The sequence below is a fragment of the Trichechus manatus genome, unplaced genomic scaffold (genome assembly GCF_000243295.1).
Source record: "Trichechus manatus latirostris isolate Lorelei unplaced genomic scaffold, TriManLat1.0 scaffold00468, whole genome shotgun sequence".
Classification (NCBI taxonomy): domain Eukaryota; kingdom Metazoa; phylum Chordata; class Mammalia; order Sirenia; family Trichechidae; genus Trichechus; species Trichechus manatus.
The window spans coordinates 93,475-109,930 of NW_004444404.1; the positions used below are offsets into that span (position 1 = coordinate 93,475).

At 38.4% G+C, this 16,456-nt stretch overlaps 1 protein-coding gene across 1 annotated transcript in view; it reads left to right on the forward strand.

The window, feature by feature from the left end:
- The first annotated feature begins 57 nt into the window (after positions 1–57).
- LOC101349352 (natural killer cells antigen CD94-like) overlaps positions 58–16,456 on the forward strand; it is a 24,398-nt gene continuing 7,999 nt past the window's right edge. Inside the window, exons 1-5 of the mRNA XM_023725841.1 lie at positions 58–243; positions 1,649–1,741; positions 1,890–1,952; positions 3,157–3,308; positions 6,129–6,232. Of these exons, the coding sequence (XP_023581609.1) occupies positions 237–243; positions 1,649–1,741; positions 1,890–1,952; positions 3,157–3,308; positions 6,129–6,232 (419 nt within the window). The 5' untranslated portion in view covers positions 58–236. The remainder of the gene's footprint in view (positions 244–1,648; positions 1,742–1,889; positions 1,953–3,156; positions 3,309–6,128; positions 6,233–16,456) is intronic.

Genomic DNA, 16,456 nt, shown 5'->3' on the forward strand with positions numbered 1-16,456 from the left:
TAGAAGCTGGTAATTTTACTGCTTCTTGCTCAGTACTACACACATGTGGCTCACCAACAGCTGATTCAGGAACATCTCGTAAATATTGCATTTTTTCTTTCTCTTTTTCTTTTAAAATTCCTCCTGCGCAACTTTGGGATTCCTTGGCTTCCAGCCGGCTCTGTGATCCAGCACCGCTCCTCTCCACCAAGACCTCTGCCTGCCTTCCCTGCATCCACCTTGGGACATCATTTCTCATGGCAGGTATGTGTGCCCCCGTCAGAAATGCAAAAGATGAAAGTACCCCAGAAAGGGGTCCCACAGGACATGGAGAATTTCACGGCAGGGCTTTAAGAGAAGAGGGCATAATTGACAGGGGAGTTTTTAGGCTTTCCACGTGTCAGCACCTTCTACATTCTCTTTAGTTTCTTGATTCATCATTCTGTAACTTACAAATAGTCTGGAAAGCTTTTTCAACAGAGTGGCTTAGGTTGTAGATATGTCTAATTTCGGAATGAGAAATGAATTCACCTGGTTATATTATGATCAAAGAAATTCTACCATAGGAATAGACAGATAATGCCAAATATAAATGACACAATGCTTAAATTTTTTTTTTTTTTTTTTAACATTTGTGTTGCGACTCCCAAAGCTCCCCCAGAGGAACAGTTTACAGTGTAGTATTGTCACTGGCATGACTCTGGAGGGGTATGCTAATGTTAATGCAGGATCTCCTAAAGTTGAATTGTTTCAGGAAAAAGCTTATAACCAAGTAAATTTTGGTAAGAGCAAATGTCATGTCCCTGTTAAAAAAAAAAAAAAAGTTGTTTATATATCATAATTCAATGTACTATGAAATGAACTTGGCTCGCCAGAGAATTCCGCTATACATTGGCTTTGGAATCTCCCATCCCCAGTCGCAAAGTGCTCCTGTCTCTTTGTCTTACAATACCTACAGCTAGGAGCAGCTAAACATTTCTCACAGCAGAGCCTGTACTGAGAGTAGCAGAAGGACATACTACAAATAGTGTTATGTCAGTGACAATGGTAAAATATGTTTCATGAAAGACTCTGGGCTTAGATAGAATTGCATTTTATGTCTGACTTGCACACTTACTAGCTTTGATACCTTGAGAAAATGATGTTCTTCTCGGACCCTCAATTTTCTCATCTACCTAGTGGGAACCAGGCTGTCTACCTTGAGATTTTTCATGAGAGAATAAAAGTAAAAGCCTGTTGTGTCAGCACATGAAACAGAAGTTGAAGCCTGTTGCTCTCTTTTTACACTAGATCTCTAAGCTTCTTTGCCAATTTGAAAAAAACAAAACAAAACAACTAATGTTAAATTCAGTGTCTTCTGGAGACAGAGCTGGTAGAGAAGAAAATGTGTGGATAATCTCAGTGAAGAATAATGTACCCCACCCTCACCCCCCCAAAAAAAATGTTGGTGTTGGTTGGAGTTTTACATGGAATGTCTTCCTTTTCCAACGGTTCATTGGCGGGATGACTGTGTTATCACATAAAAGACCTAAAAAATACAATATTTCTCTATATATCCACACTGTGAATCCTGATGCTTCTGGATTTTCTCTCACTGGTTTCTGCTTTTAAGAACTTCAGCTGCTATGTTTGTTCTTTAAACCTTTGCCATCTCTCTCTTTTTCTACAGCTTTTCAGACCACTTCGTGGAGGCTGATTTCTGGCGCCTTGGGAGTAGTGTGCCTTTTGTTGATGGCTACCCTGGGAATTTTATTGAAACGTTGTAAGTTTCTCTAGGCATCTTTATAAAGATCAATGCTATGATAAAACTATTTAATAATAAATGCTGCATTTTGCTAGTGTGTAATATTATCTCATGGATACACTTAAACCAGTACTTAATTCTATAAATTTCTAATAATTTCTTGCAGCATTTACCAGACAAAGTATTCAGCCAACATCCTCTCCAGGATCCACCGTAGAACCCCAGGAAGGTAGGCCCCATAGATTGGAAATGCTCGGTGCTGGTAGAACATTGAAATAGACAGTTTCTTGTTTTTCACAGATAGGAGCCCGATGGTAAATCCCACATGGTAACATAAGTTTACTTCCCAAATTGTAGGACAGTCTCATTCGATTGTTCTCCAATGTAGGAATGATTAAATTCCACTAAGTTCACATCATTTGTATGTTAAAGGATTAAGGATAATATTAGCATGAAGTAACAGATTTCTGTCCTCTATGAATGCACGTTAGCTAATAAATTATAAATAAACTACAGTAAATATTACGGTTAATCCTAATTCCCTTCCTGCGTCTCCTCATAACCTTTACTTTCCTATCTCGATTCCAGAAAATGCTTGCTATAATGTACCTGTATTTCCATTAGTAGTTATGTGTCAGATATAGTTTCCAGATTTCTGCAAGTGTAAAATCTACTTTACAGTAAGAGTCAGCTTCAAGTACAGTTTCTGAATGAATATATTCTCCCCTAATGCACTCCAAGCGCTCTCTCCTTCTGTGACCATATGGCATTTTATTTACAGCTTCTGCAATCTCAGCACCATTCATTTGACAAACATTCGAGTATCCACCATGTGTCATGTCTTCTGTTACTGAGGATGAGGAAGGCCGCTAAACTCTATTATCAGACTTCAAACTAATTGTTTTAATTATCTTCATTTAAAAAAAAAAAATTCTAAAACATCAGATTCTCATCAATGCATGGTATTTTTGGTTGCCTCAGAAAATATGATAAAATGCTTTCCCCTTTTAAATCACCTCTCTTTGATCTAGTTAACTCCTATTTGTACTGCAGAGCTCAGCTTTGGGTCATTTCCTCAAAATACATTCTTCTGACCTCCCTCCATCCCTTACCCTGCTATGTGCTCTTTTAATATACTGAATGTCTTTTCTCTACTTGTAAACATTATCATTCAGTATAATTGATCAATGATTGGGAATTATATAAGTCTTACTCTATCTCTAGAATATAGTCTCCATGAAGAAAATGATCATGTCTGACTTGTTCACATTCATAATCCTGAACATAGCACACTGCAGTGCACACAGTAATGCATGCTCAAAGATGATTTGTAAAGAAAAGAGTAAATAGCAAATGGTTTTTGAATGAATAAACAGTACTAAAAATATTTGAAATGTCCATTGTCATCAATCATATTTTATTTTTTATCTTAGGCTCTGACTGCTGTTCTTGCCAAGAAAAGTGGATTGGGTACCGATGCAATTGTTATTTCTTTTCCAAAGGAGATAACACTTGGGTGGAAAGTAGGGATTTCTGTGCTTCTCAGAATTCCAGTCTACTTCAGCTGGAAAGCAAAGACGAACTTGTATGTACTTATGTTTCCACATTTTCTTTGTTCTGGAAAACATCATCTCTAAGTAAGCTGAATAATTTGAATCAAGTCTTAAATCAGAGAGTAAATGGATGGTCATATCTGAACAATAATTATTAACTCTCTGTACTTTGAAGCAATCATTATAAAGGCCATATAAAATTTCTCAAAGATTTACATCCAGGAATAAAATCAATATACAAGATGGAGTGAATGAAATTTTTCTGGTTGCATTCAAAGTAATAGATCATTATTTTACTCATTTTATTTAAAGAACCAGCTAAATGGCTTTGCAATGTTTAGTTCTTTTAATTGAATGTATAAATTCTTCTATAATTACGTAACTTCTGTCATGTCTCTGGAATACAATGTAGAGCCAATATGGAGGGTCTGGTGATAAAAAATTACCAATTCCTAAGGTCTCATTCCAAAGAAAGGTGATCCAATAGAATGCAAAAATTATTGAACAATATCATTAATATCACACTCAAGCAAAATTTTGCTTAGGATGATTCATAAACGGTTGCAGCTGTACATCAACAGGGAACTGCCAGAAATTCAAGCCAAATTCAGAAGAGGACATGGAACAAGGGATATCATAGCTGATGTCAGACAGATCTTGGCTATCTGCAGAGAATATCAGAAAGATGTTTCATCGTTGGTAGGTGCCACAGAGTTGGTTCTGACTCTCAGTGACGCTGTGTATAGCTGAATGAAACACTGCCGGGTCCTGCATCATCCTCACAATCGTTGCTACATTTAAGCCCATTGTTGCAGCCATTGTGTCAATTCATCTCATCGAGGGTCTTCCTCTCCTTCACTGACCCTCCACTTTACGAAACATGATGTCTTTCTCCAGGGACTGGGCCCTCCTGATAACACGTCCAAACTATGAGATGAAGTCTCACCATGTTCGCTTCTAAGGAGTATTGTGGCTGTACTTCTTCCAAGACAAATTTGTTCATTCTTTTGGCAGTTCTTGGTATTTTCAATGTCCTTCGCCAACACCATAACCCAAAGTAGTCAATTCTTCTTCAGTCTTTCTTATTCATTTCCCAGCTTTCACATGCATATGAGGTGATTGAAAACATCAGGGCTTGGGCCAGGTGAACCTTAATCCTTAAAGTGACATCTTTGCTTTCTAACACTTTAAAGAAGACTTTTGAGCAGATTTGCCCAATGCAATGTGTCTTTTGATTTCTTGACTGCTGCTTCCATGAGTGTTGATTGTGGATCCAAGTGTCAAGAAATCCTTGACAACTTCAATCTTTTCTCCGTTTATCAGGATGTTGTTTATTTGTCCAGTTGTGAGGATACTTGTTTTCTTTATGTTGAGGTGTAGTCCATACTGAAGACTGTAGATTTTGATTTTCATTGGTAAGTACTTCCAGTGCTCTTCACTTTCAGGAAGCAAGGGTGTGTCATCTGATAACACAGATTGTTAATGAGTCTTCCTCCAATCCTGAGGCCCAGTTCTTCTTAATATCATCCAGCTTCTTGGATTATTTGTTCAGTGTACAGATTCAATAAGTATGGAGAAAGGATACAACCCGTTCTTTGCAATAAAACACAGGCAAACGGTTATAGTATTACCAATTATGCGAAGGCATTTGAGTGTCTGGATCATAAAAAATTATGGATAACATTGCGAAGGATGGGAATTCCAGAACACTTAATTGTTCTCATGCAGAAGCTGTACATAAACCAAGAGGCAGTCGTTCTGACAGAATAAGGGGATACTGTGTGGTTTAAAGTCAGGAAAGGTGTGCGTCAGGGTTGTATCCTTTCACCTGGTAGCTTAGTGGTTAAGAACTTGACTGCTAAGCAAAAGGCCAGCAGTTTGAATCCACCAGCCACTCCTTTTTAATTCTTTAAAGTGTTAAAAAGTAAAGCTATAACTTTAAGGACTAAGGTTTGCCTGAGCCAACGTATGGTATTCTAATCGCCTCATATGCATGTGAAAGCTGGAGAATGAATAAGGAAGACCAAAGAAGAATTGATACCTTTGAATTATGATGTGGTGAAGAATATTGAATTTACCATGGACTGCAAGAAAAATGGACAAGTCTGTCTTGGAAGAAGTACAGCAAGAGTGCTCCTTGGAAGTAAGGATGGTGAGACTTCATCTCACATACTTTGGACATGTTATCAGGAGGTACCAATCCCTGGAGAAGAACATCATGCTGGGTAAGGTAGAGGGTAAGCAAAAAAGAAGAAGAGCCTCAACGCGATGGATTGAAGCAGTGGCTGCATCAATGGGTTTAAACGTAGCAGCACTGTGAGAATGGCGCAGAAGCGGGCAGTGTTTTGTTCTGTTGTGCATAGGGTCACCACAAGTCGGAGCTGACCTGAAGGCACCTCACAATAATAAAAAAAAGATATCAATTGCCCTAGATGTATGCAGAGACTGAGCTGACTAAAAGCTGAGTAGGTCATACTGTGCAGATGTATCTGTCAAGATAGTGTTGATTTGAGAGAACTTCAGGCTGGAATTGTTAATTCCCTGTGAATTCTCGATCATGACAACTTTAACTCATGGAATACATAATTTTTTTTTTTTTTTTAATTAATAACACTTTTTACCCCTTAGAGGAGTGAGATTTTGTGATATTTTTTCCTCCATAAATGAATGGGTCTGAGAAATGAGAAATCTGAGCCACAGGGCTGTACCTTCTAAACTAGAAGTCAAGAATGATTTCGGTTTGTGCGATCGATAGGCTGATTCTGATGCTGGGACATTGACTTTCTTAAAAGTACACTGCTCCCAGAGTACATTCAAATTAGGTTAATATGTCTGTCTCTGTTTCCAAGCAGGATTTTTTGAAATTTAGGGGACGCTTATATTGGATTGGACTCTCTTATAATGAAACACGTGGCGCCTGGGTGTGGGAGGACGGCTCTGCTCTCTCCCAGGATCTGTAAGTTTCTGGCAGCCTGGTGGTGCCTTTTCTATTCTTTGTCATTTTATCCCGAGACCAGACAGTGCAGGTAACGTCCAGAAGCAGTGCAGCAAAGGTAACATGTCTAGGGCGTGAGATTACAGAAAAGAGGTTAGGTGCAACACAATTCAATTTTAGACCAACCCCGAAACTCCAAAGTCATGCTCAAAACCGGGTGCTGTGGAGTCGATTCCGACTCATGAAATTTAGTGTCTTTGTTCCCATAAAAGAACTTTTGATATTTCTTTTTCCATTTTACCTTGGGGCAAACACATACATGGATATGTGCATGCACACTTGCTCACAGACACAATACCACTGAGTCAGCAGTCCTGGCACATCAAATAAAGCAGGATACGCTTTCCTTTCTTTATTCTGGTGGAGCCAAAATTCTCAACATACGCCCAGTGTTTCAAATATTCTGGGTTTACCTTCTCTATATTTGTGAACTTTGAATTTTATTTTCCCTCACAAACATGGCATTTGCATATATTACAATGGTGAATTATAAGCTCTGGTTTTTTTCTCTAGATTAGCTCTGTTAATACATCTTTAAACAAAATAGAAGTATATTAAGCATCAAAATGATTAACAACAATGGCAAGAACAGCAACGAGAGAAAAAACCTCTAGTCCCAATACTATTGATCATGGAGGGAATAACCAAGGTCTGTGCAACAATGTAATCTGAAAACTGAAAAGCACGGTTATTGAATGGAAAAAAAGAATCATTCAGCATGTTAACATTTCATTTAAATGCTTCTGAAAGTTCTACCATTAATCAACAACATCATCAATCGTGAACATTTTCATACTGTTTTCTCATGTGTTAATATTTTTGTCTTCGTTACAGATTTTCATCTCAAAATCTAAATCCATGGAACTGTGTATTGTATAAGCCAAGGAGTGGTATTTTGGATGACAATTGTAGGCACAAATATGGTTTTATCTGTAAGCAACAGTTTATTTAAGTGTTTCTTAGAGTTGACAGGCAATGCACGGTCAGGTTTACTTTTCATCTCTTATATTGTTACTAATTGTCTACTTCTTAGGTCTGTAAATTTTTCATTTTTTGTCTCATCCTACAATTTGTATATATCTGAATCCAAGTGTTTTAAAATGGATTAAATTTCCCTGTCTATTCTGGAGTTTATTAAGCATCAAGATAAAGAATGTTATGAATATTTAGATTTTATGTTTTAATATTAAAGTATTGTAGTTTCGTGCATCTTTTCTTGCAAATTATCTCTGCACAAATTTAAGTAAAATTTACAACACCAAATAATATATATATGAACATCATTTCAGTGCTTCATATAACGTACTAATTTGGGAAGTCCCATCCTCACCTTTCTAAAAGTAAAACTATTTTTAATGCTTTTTGTTAGCTCTTTCTGGAAGTCTATATATACATTTGCCTAGAGCTGAAAGTTCCAGTGCTATATGCTGTATGACAGTTTCCTCAAACTTGTCATCCAGTTTTAGGGCAAAACAAGTTTTGTTTCCTTTCCCCAATACCCTAAATTCTGAAGAACAATGGGACGTCTTGGGCCATTACTTTGAAATGTACGTTTCCAGGATGAAGGCTTCCAGATTTTGCAATGGGAATGAGAATCCAGGTAGTCCAGGGTGCCCCAGAACTTTCTTGCCTTATATTTATCCATCAGTAAAAGAGTCATGTACATGTTCATTTAGAAAATAATATATTGGAATCATTTATTCCCTGTCCTGCAGCATAGAGAATTTGACCCAGCTAGAAAAGGGCTCACAAGGACTCACATGGACACATCAACTGGGCCCTGAGGTATAAAGACAATAGCTAACATAATCTTGGAAAATATCTTTTAGGGAACCTTTCACATAAGCCAATCAAACAGAAGACAAAAGACTTTCCACTCTTATCCTTTTCTATTAGCATTTAGTGAATAGAAGATCTGTTGGGCCAAAGAGCACCCCATTGAAAACTGTACCAATGATTGTTAAGAAAGACAATTCAAAATGTAGGATCAATTTCTAGGCAATCTGAAAAGGTGAAGCTTTCAATGGTTTTGCCCATTTGTAATGTTGATATATACTGATGGCTCTGTAATGGTCTTTGGACTGGGGCGGACATGGCTGAGGCAGCATACTTGTCGCTTTTCCCACTCTTGCCTGTTCTGTACTATTCTTTGGACTTGGGCAGACATGGCTCTAGCAGCATGATTGCCTGTTTCCCACTTTTGTCTTTTTGAATATATGCCGAATCAAACTGTCTTTTTGCTTTACTAAAATCTATATTTTTTCCCCTACAACAATGTGCATTGAAAATCTTATTTTCAAATCAATCAAAAAAAAAAATTTCCTAAAAGTCTTGCATCAAATACTACAAAATTCATTTCTCTTTCTTTTTTGTTGTGAGCAGATCAAACGATCTTTTGAGGGTGTTTTGAGAGTGTTGGTAAAAAGGGCAGAGACAATGATAAGTACGGTCTGACGCTGGGGCTTGGCTGGGATCTTCGAGACCTACAAGCCACCAAAAGCCAATTCTTTTTTATGACTGTTGCATATGCATTTTAATAAATTTGGATTGACATCTCTATTTGTTTTATAGTTTTATATTTCAATTAAATGAAAACAATCAATATCAAATAACTGATCTCATTATACAAAGAACCAATGAGAGTAAAGAACCTATCAGGTTTTATTTCTCAAAGTATATATAAAATAGCACTCTAATACTGAACTCTTCATGTTCTTATATAATGATTCACTTAGGGAAAATTGAACATCAGTTGTATGAAGAAAGATGCAGGTTTTAAAACGCTTGACCTCTGACTAGAGAAGTTATGTATCACGCTTTGAATATTTACCATCCTCTGGTTTTACTGTTTATGTGTTTTTAAAGTAATACACTTTCAGTTAAACTAAAAACTCAAACAGTAGTATAGAGGCATATAATCAGTTTTCAGGTCTCAAGCGTACCATCTCTGTCCTCCTCCCTGAGGCAGTGTTTTCTGGTTTGGTTTTGCTATTTCTAGTGGGTTTCTCTGTCAGGGCAAGAGAAAACTCAGTGTTTGTGTTTAGCCACATCCAGTATAGGTTCAAGGCTGTTTTCCCTTTCGTGGCTTTACTCTGTCAGGTGTCAAGCCCCATCGGAGAGCTCACAGACATTTATGACAATTCCAGGAGGAAGGGACAACAGAAGATGTTAAATATGATGGGAGAGGTCTACTTCTAGAGGGTAATTCATGCCAAAAATCATCTCCCCTGGGAGAAGAAAATTAATGTCGCCTCCCAATTACAGCTGAGATGTTTCTTCAGCGTCCGTATCACTTCAGGGCCCTGATGACAGCAGGGGTTGAACTGAATGCAGATCTTGGTCACCCAAGGGAGAGTATCTTTCTCACAGCACGATCGCATTATATTAGACACACTGAATCCAGACCCACCTGACCTGTCTGCTTTCTCTCATCTATTATAGTCTTCACTTAGGGGGATGGGGCACTTTTTTATATGCAGGGCTTTCTACCAGCTGTTTTGTTTTTTAATGTGACAGGAGATCTCTTATGTATTCTCTGGGGAAAGGCACTTGGTTTACTCCTCTTCTTTGGAATGGGCTAATGTACATGGAAGGATGGAGTTGAGTAAACATGTTTGTGTTGGGCGTAGAACAAAGAGAAGAGAGGTAAGAAACTGTGGAAAACACACACACACACACACACACACACACACACACACACACTCACAGAGGCAGTAACATTATGGCCACAAATCAGTTTGTACTTACTTAAGTTCTTCCTATTACCACAACTGTATCTATTTTGTATTCCTATATAACAAATTACCATACATTTGGGGATTTAAAACAACACATGTTTGTTATTCCAGTTTCCACTGGTCAGCTTCTCTGGGTCCTTTGCTCAGGGTCACACAAAGCTGCAGTCAAGGAATGGGCCAGACTGCATTCTCAGCTGGAACTCTTGTCCAAGCTCATTCAGGTCGCTGGCAGAATTGAATCCTTGTGTTTTTCAGACTAAGGCCCTCAGCAACTAGTGGCTATTTCTGTTCAGAGGCAATTCACATCACGGCTGCATGCATCTTCAAAGCCAGAAGGAAAGTATCTCAGATTTCCTCCATCTATGACCTCTAGACTCTCTTTTAAGATGTTCATCTGATTAGATCAGGCCCACCCAGTGTTACCTCCCTTTTGATTAGCTCAAAATCAACTGAATTGTATCTGAAATGTTTTCTCCCCTTAGCCATGTGACATTTTTTCATCATAGGAGTGACATTCCGTCATATTCACAAGTCCCACCCTCACTCAAGGCGGGGTGGCCTATAGAGGGCATTTATACTAGGAAGCCAGAATCTTAGGGACCATCTTAGAATATGTCCTACCACACCAACTGTCTTAGTTATCTAGTGTTGCTGTGACAGAAATACCATAAGTGGGTGACTTTAACAAAACAGAAATTTATTTTCTCACCATTTGGGAATCTAGAAGTCCGAATTCAGGACGCTGGCTCTAGAGGAAGGCTTTCTCTGTCTGTCAGCTCTGGAGACAGGCCCTTGTTTCTTCAGCTTCTGCTTCCTGGTTCCTTGGAAATCTCTGTGTGTCTTGGGATCTATCTTACCCTCTCTCTGCTCACTGGTTTGCTTGTTTAATCTTGTAGATCTCAAAAGAGATCCACAGGAGACACACTTTACACTAATACTGTCTCATTAACATAACAAAGAAATGTCACTCTCCAATGGGATTATAACCATAGACATAAAAGAAACCAAACCAAACCCCTTGCCACTGAGTTGATTCTGACTCATGGCGACCCTATAGGACAGAGTAAAACTGCCCCATAGGGTTTCCAAGCAGTGGCAGGTGGACTCGAACTGCCGACCTTTTAGTTAGCTGCCATAGCTCTTAACCACTGCGCCATCACAGCTATAGAGGTTAGAATTTACAACACATATTTTGGGGGGACACAATTCAATCCATAACACCAACATGCCCCTAAAACAAGGTTGTAACTTTTATTTCTTAGTTTATTAAATTGAATCACTTCCTTTTGAATCATAACTGAGAATTTAAATCACATATGCTGGGACAAGTAATTCTATACAATTTTTCCCACTGTATTAATTCTTAGCTCCTCCATTGTGACATCTACAACTTCACATATTATGCCTGAGAAGGATGGAGGTATTTTACCGATATGAACTGGGGCAGTTCTTTGCTTATATTTAGGGATGCCTAAAATCTCTCTCTTATTCTTGGTCAATACAAGGGCAGTGGACTAACTAACCAACTAACTAATTTATAGTGTGCTGTTTAAAGGGGCCCATTTGTTTACTGATAGCTTGCTCCTGAGACAACTAGTTAGATATCTGGTCTTCACTACCTGATTAGATGGGCAAAAGAGACCGCTCGGAACTGCTGTTTTATCACCGAAATATCAGCAATTCAGTCTAAAGATGAAGCATATCTTTGTGCAAATAAATCATCGGGAGCTTATTCCTGGATGTCTCTTGGACCCCACTGCTTCCATAAATTCTCTTTCTCTTGTGTATCACATGTTGTGTGTTCATTGAAAGCCCTATTTGAGTATGTTCTGTTGAGCTTTATGATTCCTTTCAATGATCTGACCCTGAGAAATCATTGGATCACCTAAATCTTCTTCTCCATTTTCATAGTTTTGAAACTTTTCTCTTTATAACTTAGTGCAAGGGTTAAAAACATTTTCTGAAAGTGCTATATAGTCAATATTTTCAATTTTGTAGTTTAGTCTCTGTTTCAACTTCTCAGCTCTGCAATTGCCGCGCCAAAGAAGTCATAGACAATACATAAGTAAATGGTGTTTTTGCGTTCCAAAAACTTATTTACAAAAACAAATGGTAGGGTTGATTTGGCCTATAGGTTACAGTTTGCCAACCCCTGTCAAAATGTACAGATGAGTATATAAACGCACCAATCCTGTTCTCCGCTTTGCTTTACCTTTTTCCAGGTCATTTCTTACCACTTGTAAATGGACCTATACATTTTTCAGTATAAAACACAGTTTTGTCTTTGATTATCTGTCTGCGGTAACCAGGCTTCAAGATTCCACCAATAATCCTCACCTTGTGGTGTTCATGTCTTTGTATAATTTCCTCCCACATTGTATCAGGTTCGACCTGTATGACCAATAGAACAAGGTAGAAATGGTGGCGTGTAGCTTCTGAGGCTAGCTCATAAAAGGAAGTGTGGCTTCTGCCTCTTTCCTTTCTCCCAGATCCCTCGATCTGGGGGAAGGCAGTTTCCAAGTTGTGAGCAGCCCCGTCTAGAGGACTGTGTGATGAGGAACGGAAGCCTCCTATGGAAAGTCATGAGAAATTGAGGTCCCTTGCCAGGAGCCATGTGAGTGAACCTTCTTGGAAGCAGACTCTCTAGTCAGAGTCAAGCCTTCAGATGACCGCAGCCCATCTGACATCTTAACAACAACAAGAGATCGCGAGCCACGTTTATCCCACTTAGCTGTTTAAGGATTCCTATGCTTCAGAAACAGTGTGAAATAATAATTTTTGTTGTTGTTGTTGTAAATTCAGGGAATGATACCTTACGAGTCTCATCCACACCTGGATCTCATGAGTTTCTGGATTTAAGCTGATGATGTAATAGGATGAGACTTTTGGGGGCCCCAGGAGGGGATGAATATATGACCGTCGAGTCAGCTCTGACTCATAGCCACCCTATAGGATGGAGTAGAACTGCCCCATAGGGTTTCCAGGGAGCTCTTGGTGGATTTGAACTGCTGATCTGTTAGTTAGTGGACAAACTGTTACCCACTGTGCCACAAACACATAGTATTGCCAATTATTTTCTTCTAAAGACCTTCTGGGTGGTATGGGTTTGTATATAATTATAATTTCCACTTCTCTAATGAATACTGATCGTTTCCCCACACTTAAATATATTTTTTTATATGTTTCTTAAAATGTCCTTTACGTGACCTTTTGCCTTTGTTGTTTGGAAAAACAGCTTGGGAGACTTTTCCCCTGACCTCTGAGGAGTTATCTTTGCCCTAGTTTTCTACCCTAAAGGGTTTGCTACTTTTGCCCAGGTTGATTGACATTTCCTGTGTAAGGTGCAAACAACTTGTGGTTTGATATATTTTGTTTGCCTCTGATTGGTATGCACCTTCCAGGGATTAGTCAATAGAGTATGCAAATGAAGTGTCTGTAGCCTCCTATGCAAATGAAGTGTATGGGGCCTACTGAGGGGATTGGTCAGTTTGTGGCCCCCCACTGGGAGGGGCCATGCCTTGAAATTGACAAGGAATTGTGTATTTATGTGCAGCCAGCTCCACGGAGGTTTTTCAAATAGAAAGAAGCAGAAAGAGAAGCAGCAGAAAGAAGAAGAAAGACAGAAGAGAGAGAGAGAGAAGACAAGGAACTTTCTTAAAGAGCTGTAACACGGGTCAGGGTAACACTGAAGACAGCAAGAATCCTGGAAGGGGCCCGGTGGCAGAGCCAGCAGCAACAGGCCCAGAAAGGGCTGATAGGAGCCTGTCCTCAGGGGGCCGAAGGAGGTCTGCACGGCCAAGAGGAGCCGAGAGCTGACCTTCCTGAAGAAGGGAGAATGCCTACAGGCTTCCTGATCCTGATCCTGCCTTGTAGCCTATTACATCTTTAATAAACCACTTAACTGTAAGTATGATTCGTGAGTTCTGTGAGACACTACATCTGATTGCCAAACCAGAACAGGGGAGAGTAGAGCACTGAGGGCGGGGAGAGTGGCTGGTATCAGAGATGGAGTGAATACCACTGCTTGGAAAACGTGGAAATCTGGGATATATTTGACCTCTGCCTCATAGCTGTTGGCTTTGTGATGATTCTTATATTCGAAGTTATTTGTACAATATTCTTCTATGTAGTGCCTGTGTAAGGCTTTTGGCCATGATTTATTTATTTTTTGATATCTTTGTTGAGGTATAATTGATATAAAATAAACCATACATATCTAAAGTGTTCAGTGTGATAAATTTTCCCATATGTACACATTTGTGAAAAACCAAAACCAAAACCAAAACCACTGTAGTCAAGTTGATTCTGACGCATAGGGACCCTCTAGGACAGAGTAGAACTGCCCCATAGGGTTTCCAAGGCTATAATCTTTGCCTGCCACATCTTAGTCCCATGGAGCCATTGCTGGGTTCCAACCACTGACCTTTTGGTTAACAGGTGAGCACTTAACCACTGTGCCACCAGGGCTCCTACATTTGTGAAACCATCACTCATTACCTTAATCAACTTAGATAACATATACATTGCCCCAAAAAGTCTCCTAGTGACCTATGTAATACTTTCCTCCTGCTCCTAGATGCACAAATGACAAATGCACTGTATTTTGTTACTATAGATTTTCATTTTCTGAAGTTCTATAGGGCTGCTATGAGTCAGAATTGACCTGACAGCACACAACAACAAAGTTATATATATATATTATCATGCAGTTTGTACAACTTTTGTTTGGATTTTTTAACTCAACATAATTATTTTCAGATTGATTCTTGTTATTATGCATATCAATAATTGATTTCTTTACATTCAGCAGTAACATTCCATTTTATCGGTAAAACACAATTTATCCTTCCATTTGTTGATAGACATATGGGTTGTTTCCATTGTTTTGGTTATTACCAATAAAGTTGCAGAATATTGAATATACCATGGACTGCCAAAAGAAGGAACAAATCTGTCTTGGAAGAAGGACAACCAGGATTCTCCTTAGAAGCAAGAATTGTGAAACTACGTCTTATGTACTTTGGACATGTTATCAGGGGGGATCCGTCCCTGGAGAAGGACATCGTGCTTGGTAAAATACAGGGTCAGCAAAAAAGAGGGAGACCCTCAATGAGATGGACTGACACAGTGGTTGCAACAATGGGCTCAAGCATAACAACGATTGTGAGCATGGCGCAGGACTGGGCAGTGTTTCCTTCTGTGGTGCAGAGGGTCACTATGAGTTGGGACCAACTTGACAGCACCTAACAACGACAACAACAATAAAGTTGCTATGAGTATTCATTCACAAGACTATGTTCGGATGTATATTTTCTTTTCTCTCACATAAGGAGAATTTTCTAGGAGTAACAATGGTTAAATCATATGGTAGGTGCGTGTTTACATTTTTTAAGAAACATCAAACTGTTTTCCAATGGGATTGCTCCATCTTATATTCTCACTAGCAGTGTTAGAGAGTTCACTTCCTCCGCATCTTGGGCAGCCATTGGAATGATCAAGCGTTACAATTTTAGCCATTCTAATAAGTGTGTAGTGGTGATTCATAGTGGTTTTAATTTGCATTTCTCTAATGAATAATGTTTTTGAACATGCATTTTCTTTTTTGTCATATTTTCATCTTTCTTAGTAATTTTTGTGTTCAAATAGTTTGCCAGTTTTTATCATTTTTATTTTCTTATTGAGTTTTGATAATTTTTCTATATTCTGTGTAAAAGTCCTTTATCAGACAGATGTTTTGCAAAAATTTTCTACCAGCCAGCATTCTCTAAGCAGTGTCTTTCAAAGAGTAGAAGTTTTAAATCTTGACAAAGTCCATGTTATCAGTTTGTTCTTTTATAAATCATGCTTTACACATCCTTTCTAAGAAAACTTTGGATAAACCAAAGTCACAAATATTTTCTTCTAGAAGACGTACAGTTAGATTTACATTTAGATCTAAGATTTACTTTGAATTAATTGATATATTTGGTGTGAAGGATGAATCAAGGACTTTTTTTTGTTTTTTATATATCAATTTTTTCCCTGCCATTTGTTAAAAATATTATCCTTGCTCTACTTAAATGTCTATGCACCTTTGTCAAGAAACAATGTTCCGTAAATGTATGGATCTGTTTCTGTACCCTCTATTTTGTTCTGTTGATCTGTTTGTCTCATTTTGCGTGGATAGCACACTGTTCTGATTACTCTAGCTTTATAAAAGCCTTGAAGTCTAGTAGTAATTGCCCTCCAGCTTTGTTAATTTTTAAGTTGTTTTGGATATTGTTGTATTTTGCATTTCCATAGGAATTTTATAATTATCTCGTCGATTAAAAAAATAAACTTCTGGGATTTTAATTGGAATTGCATTGAATCTACAGATCAATTTTGGGAAGACTGTTATATCAATAATACTGAATCTTCCGACTCTGTAACACTGTATATGTCTTTTATTACTCTTAAATTCTTCTCA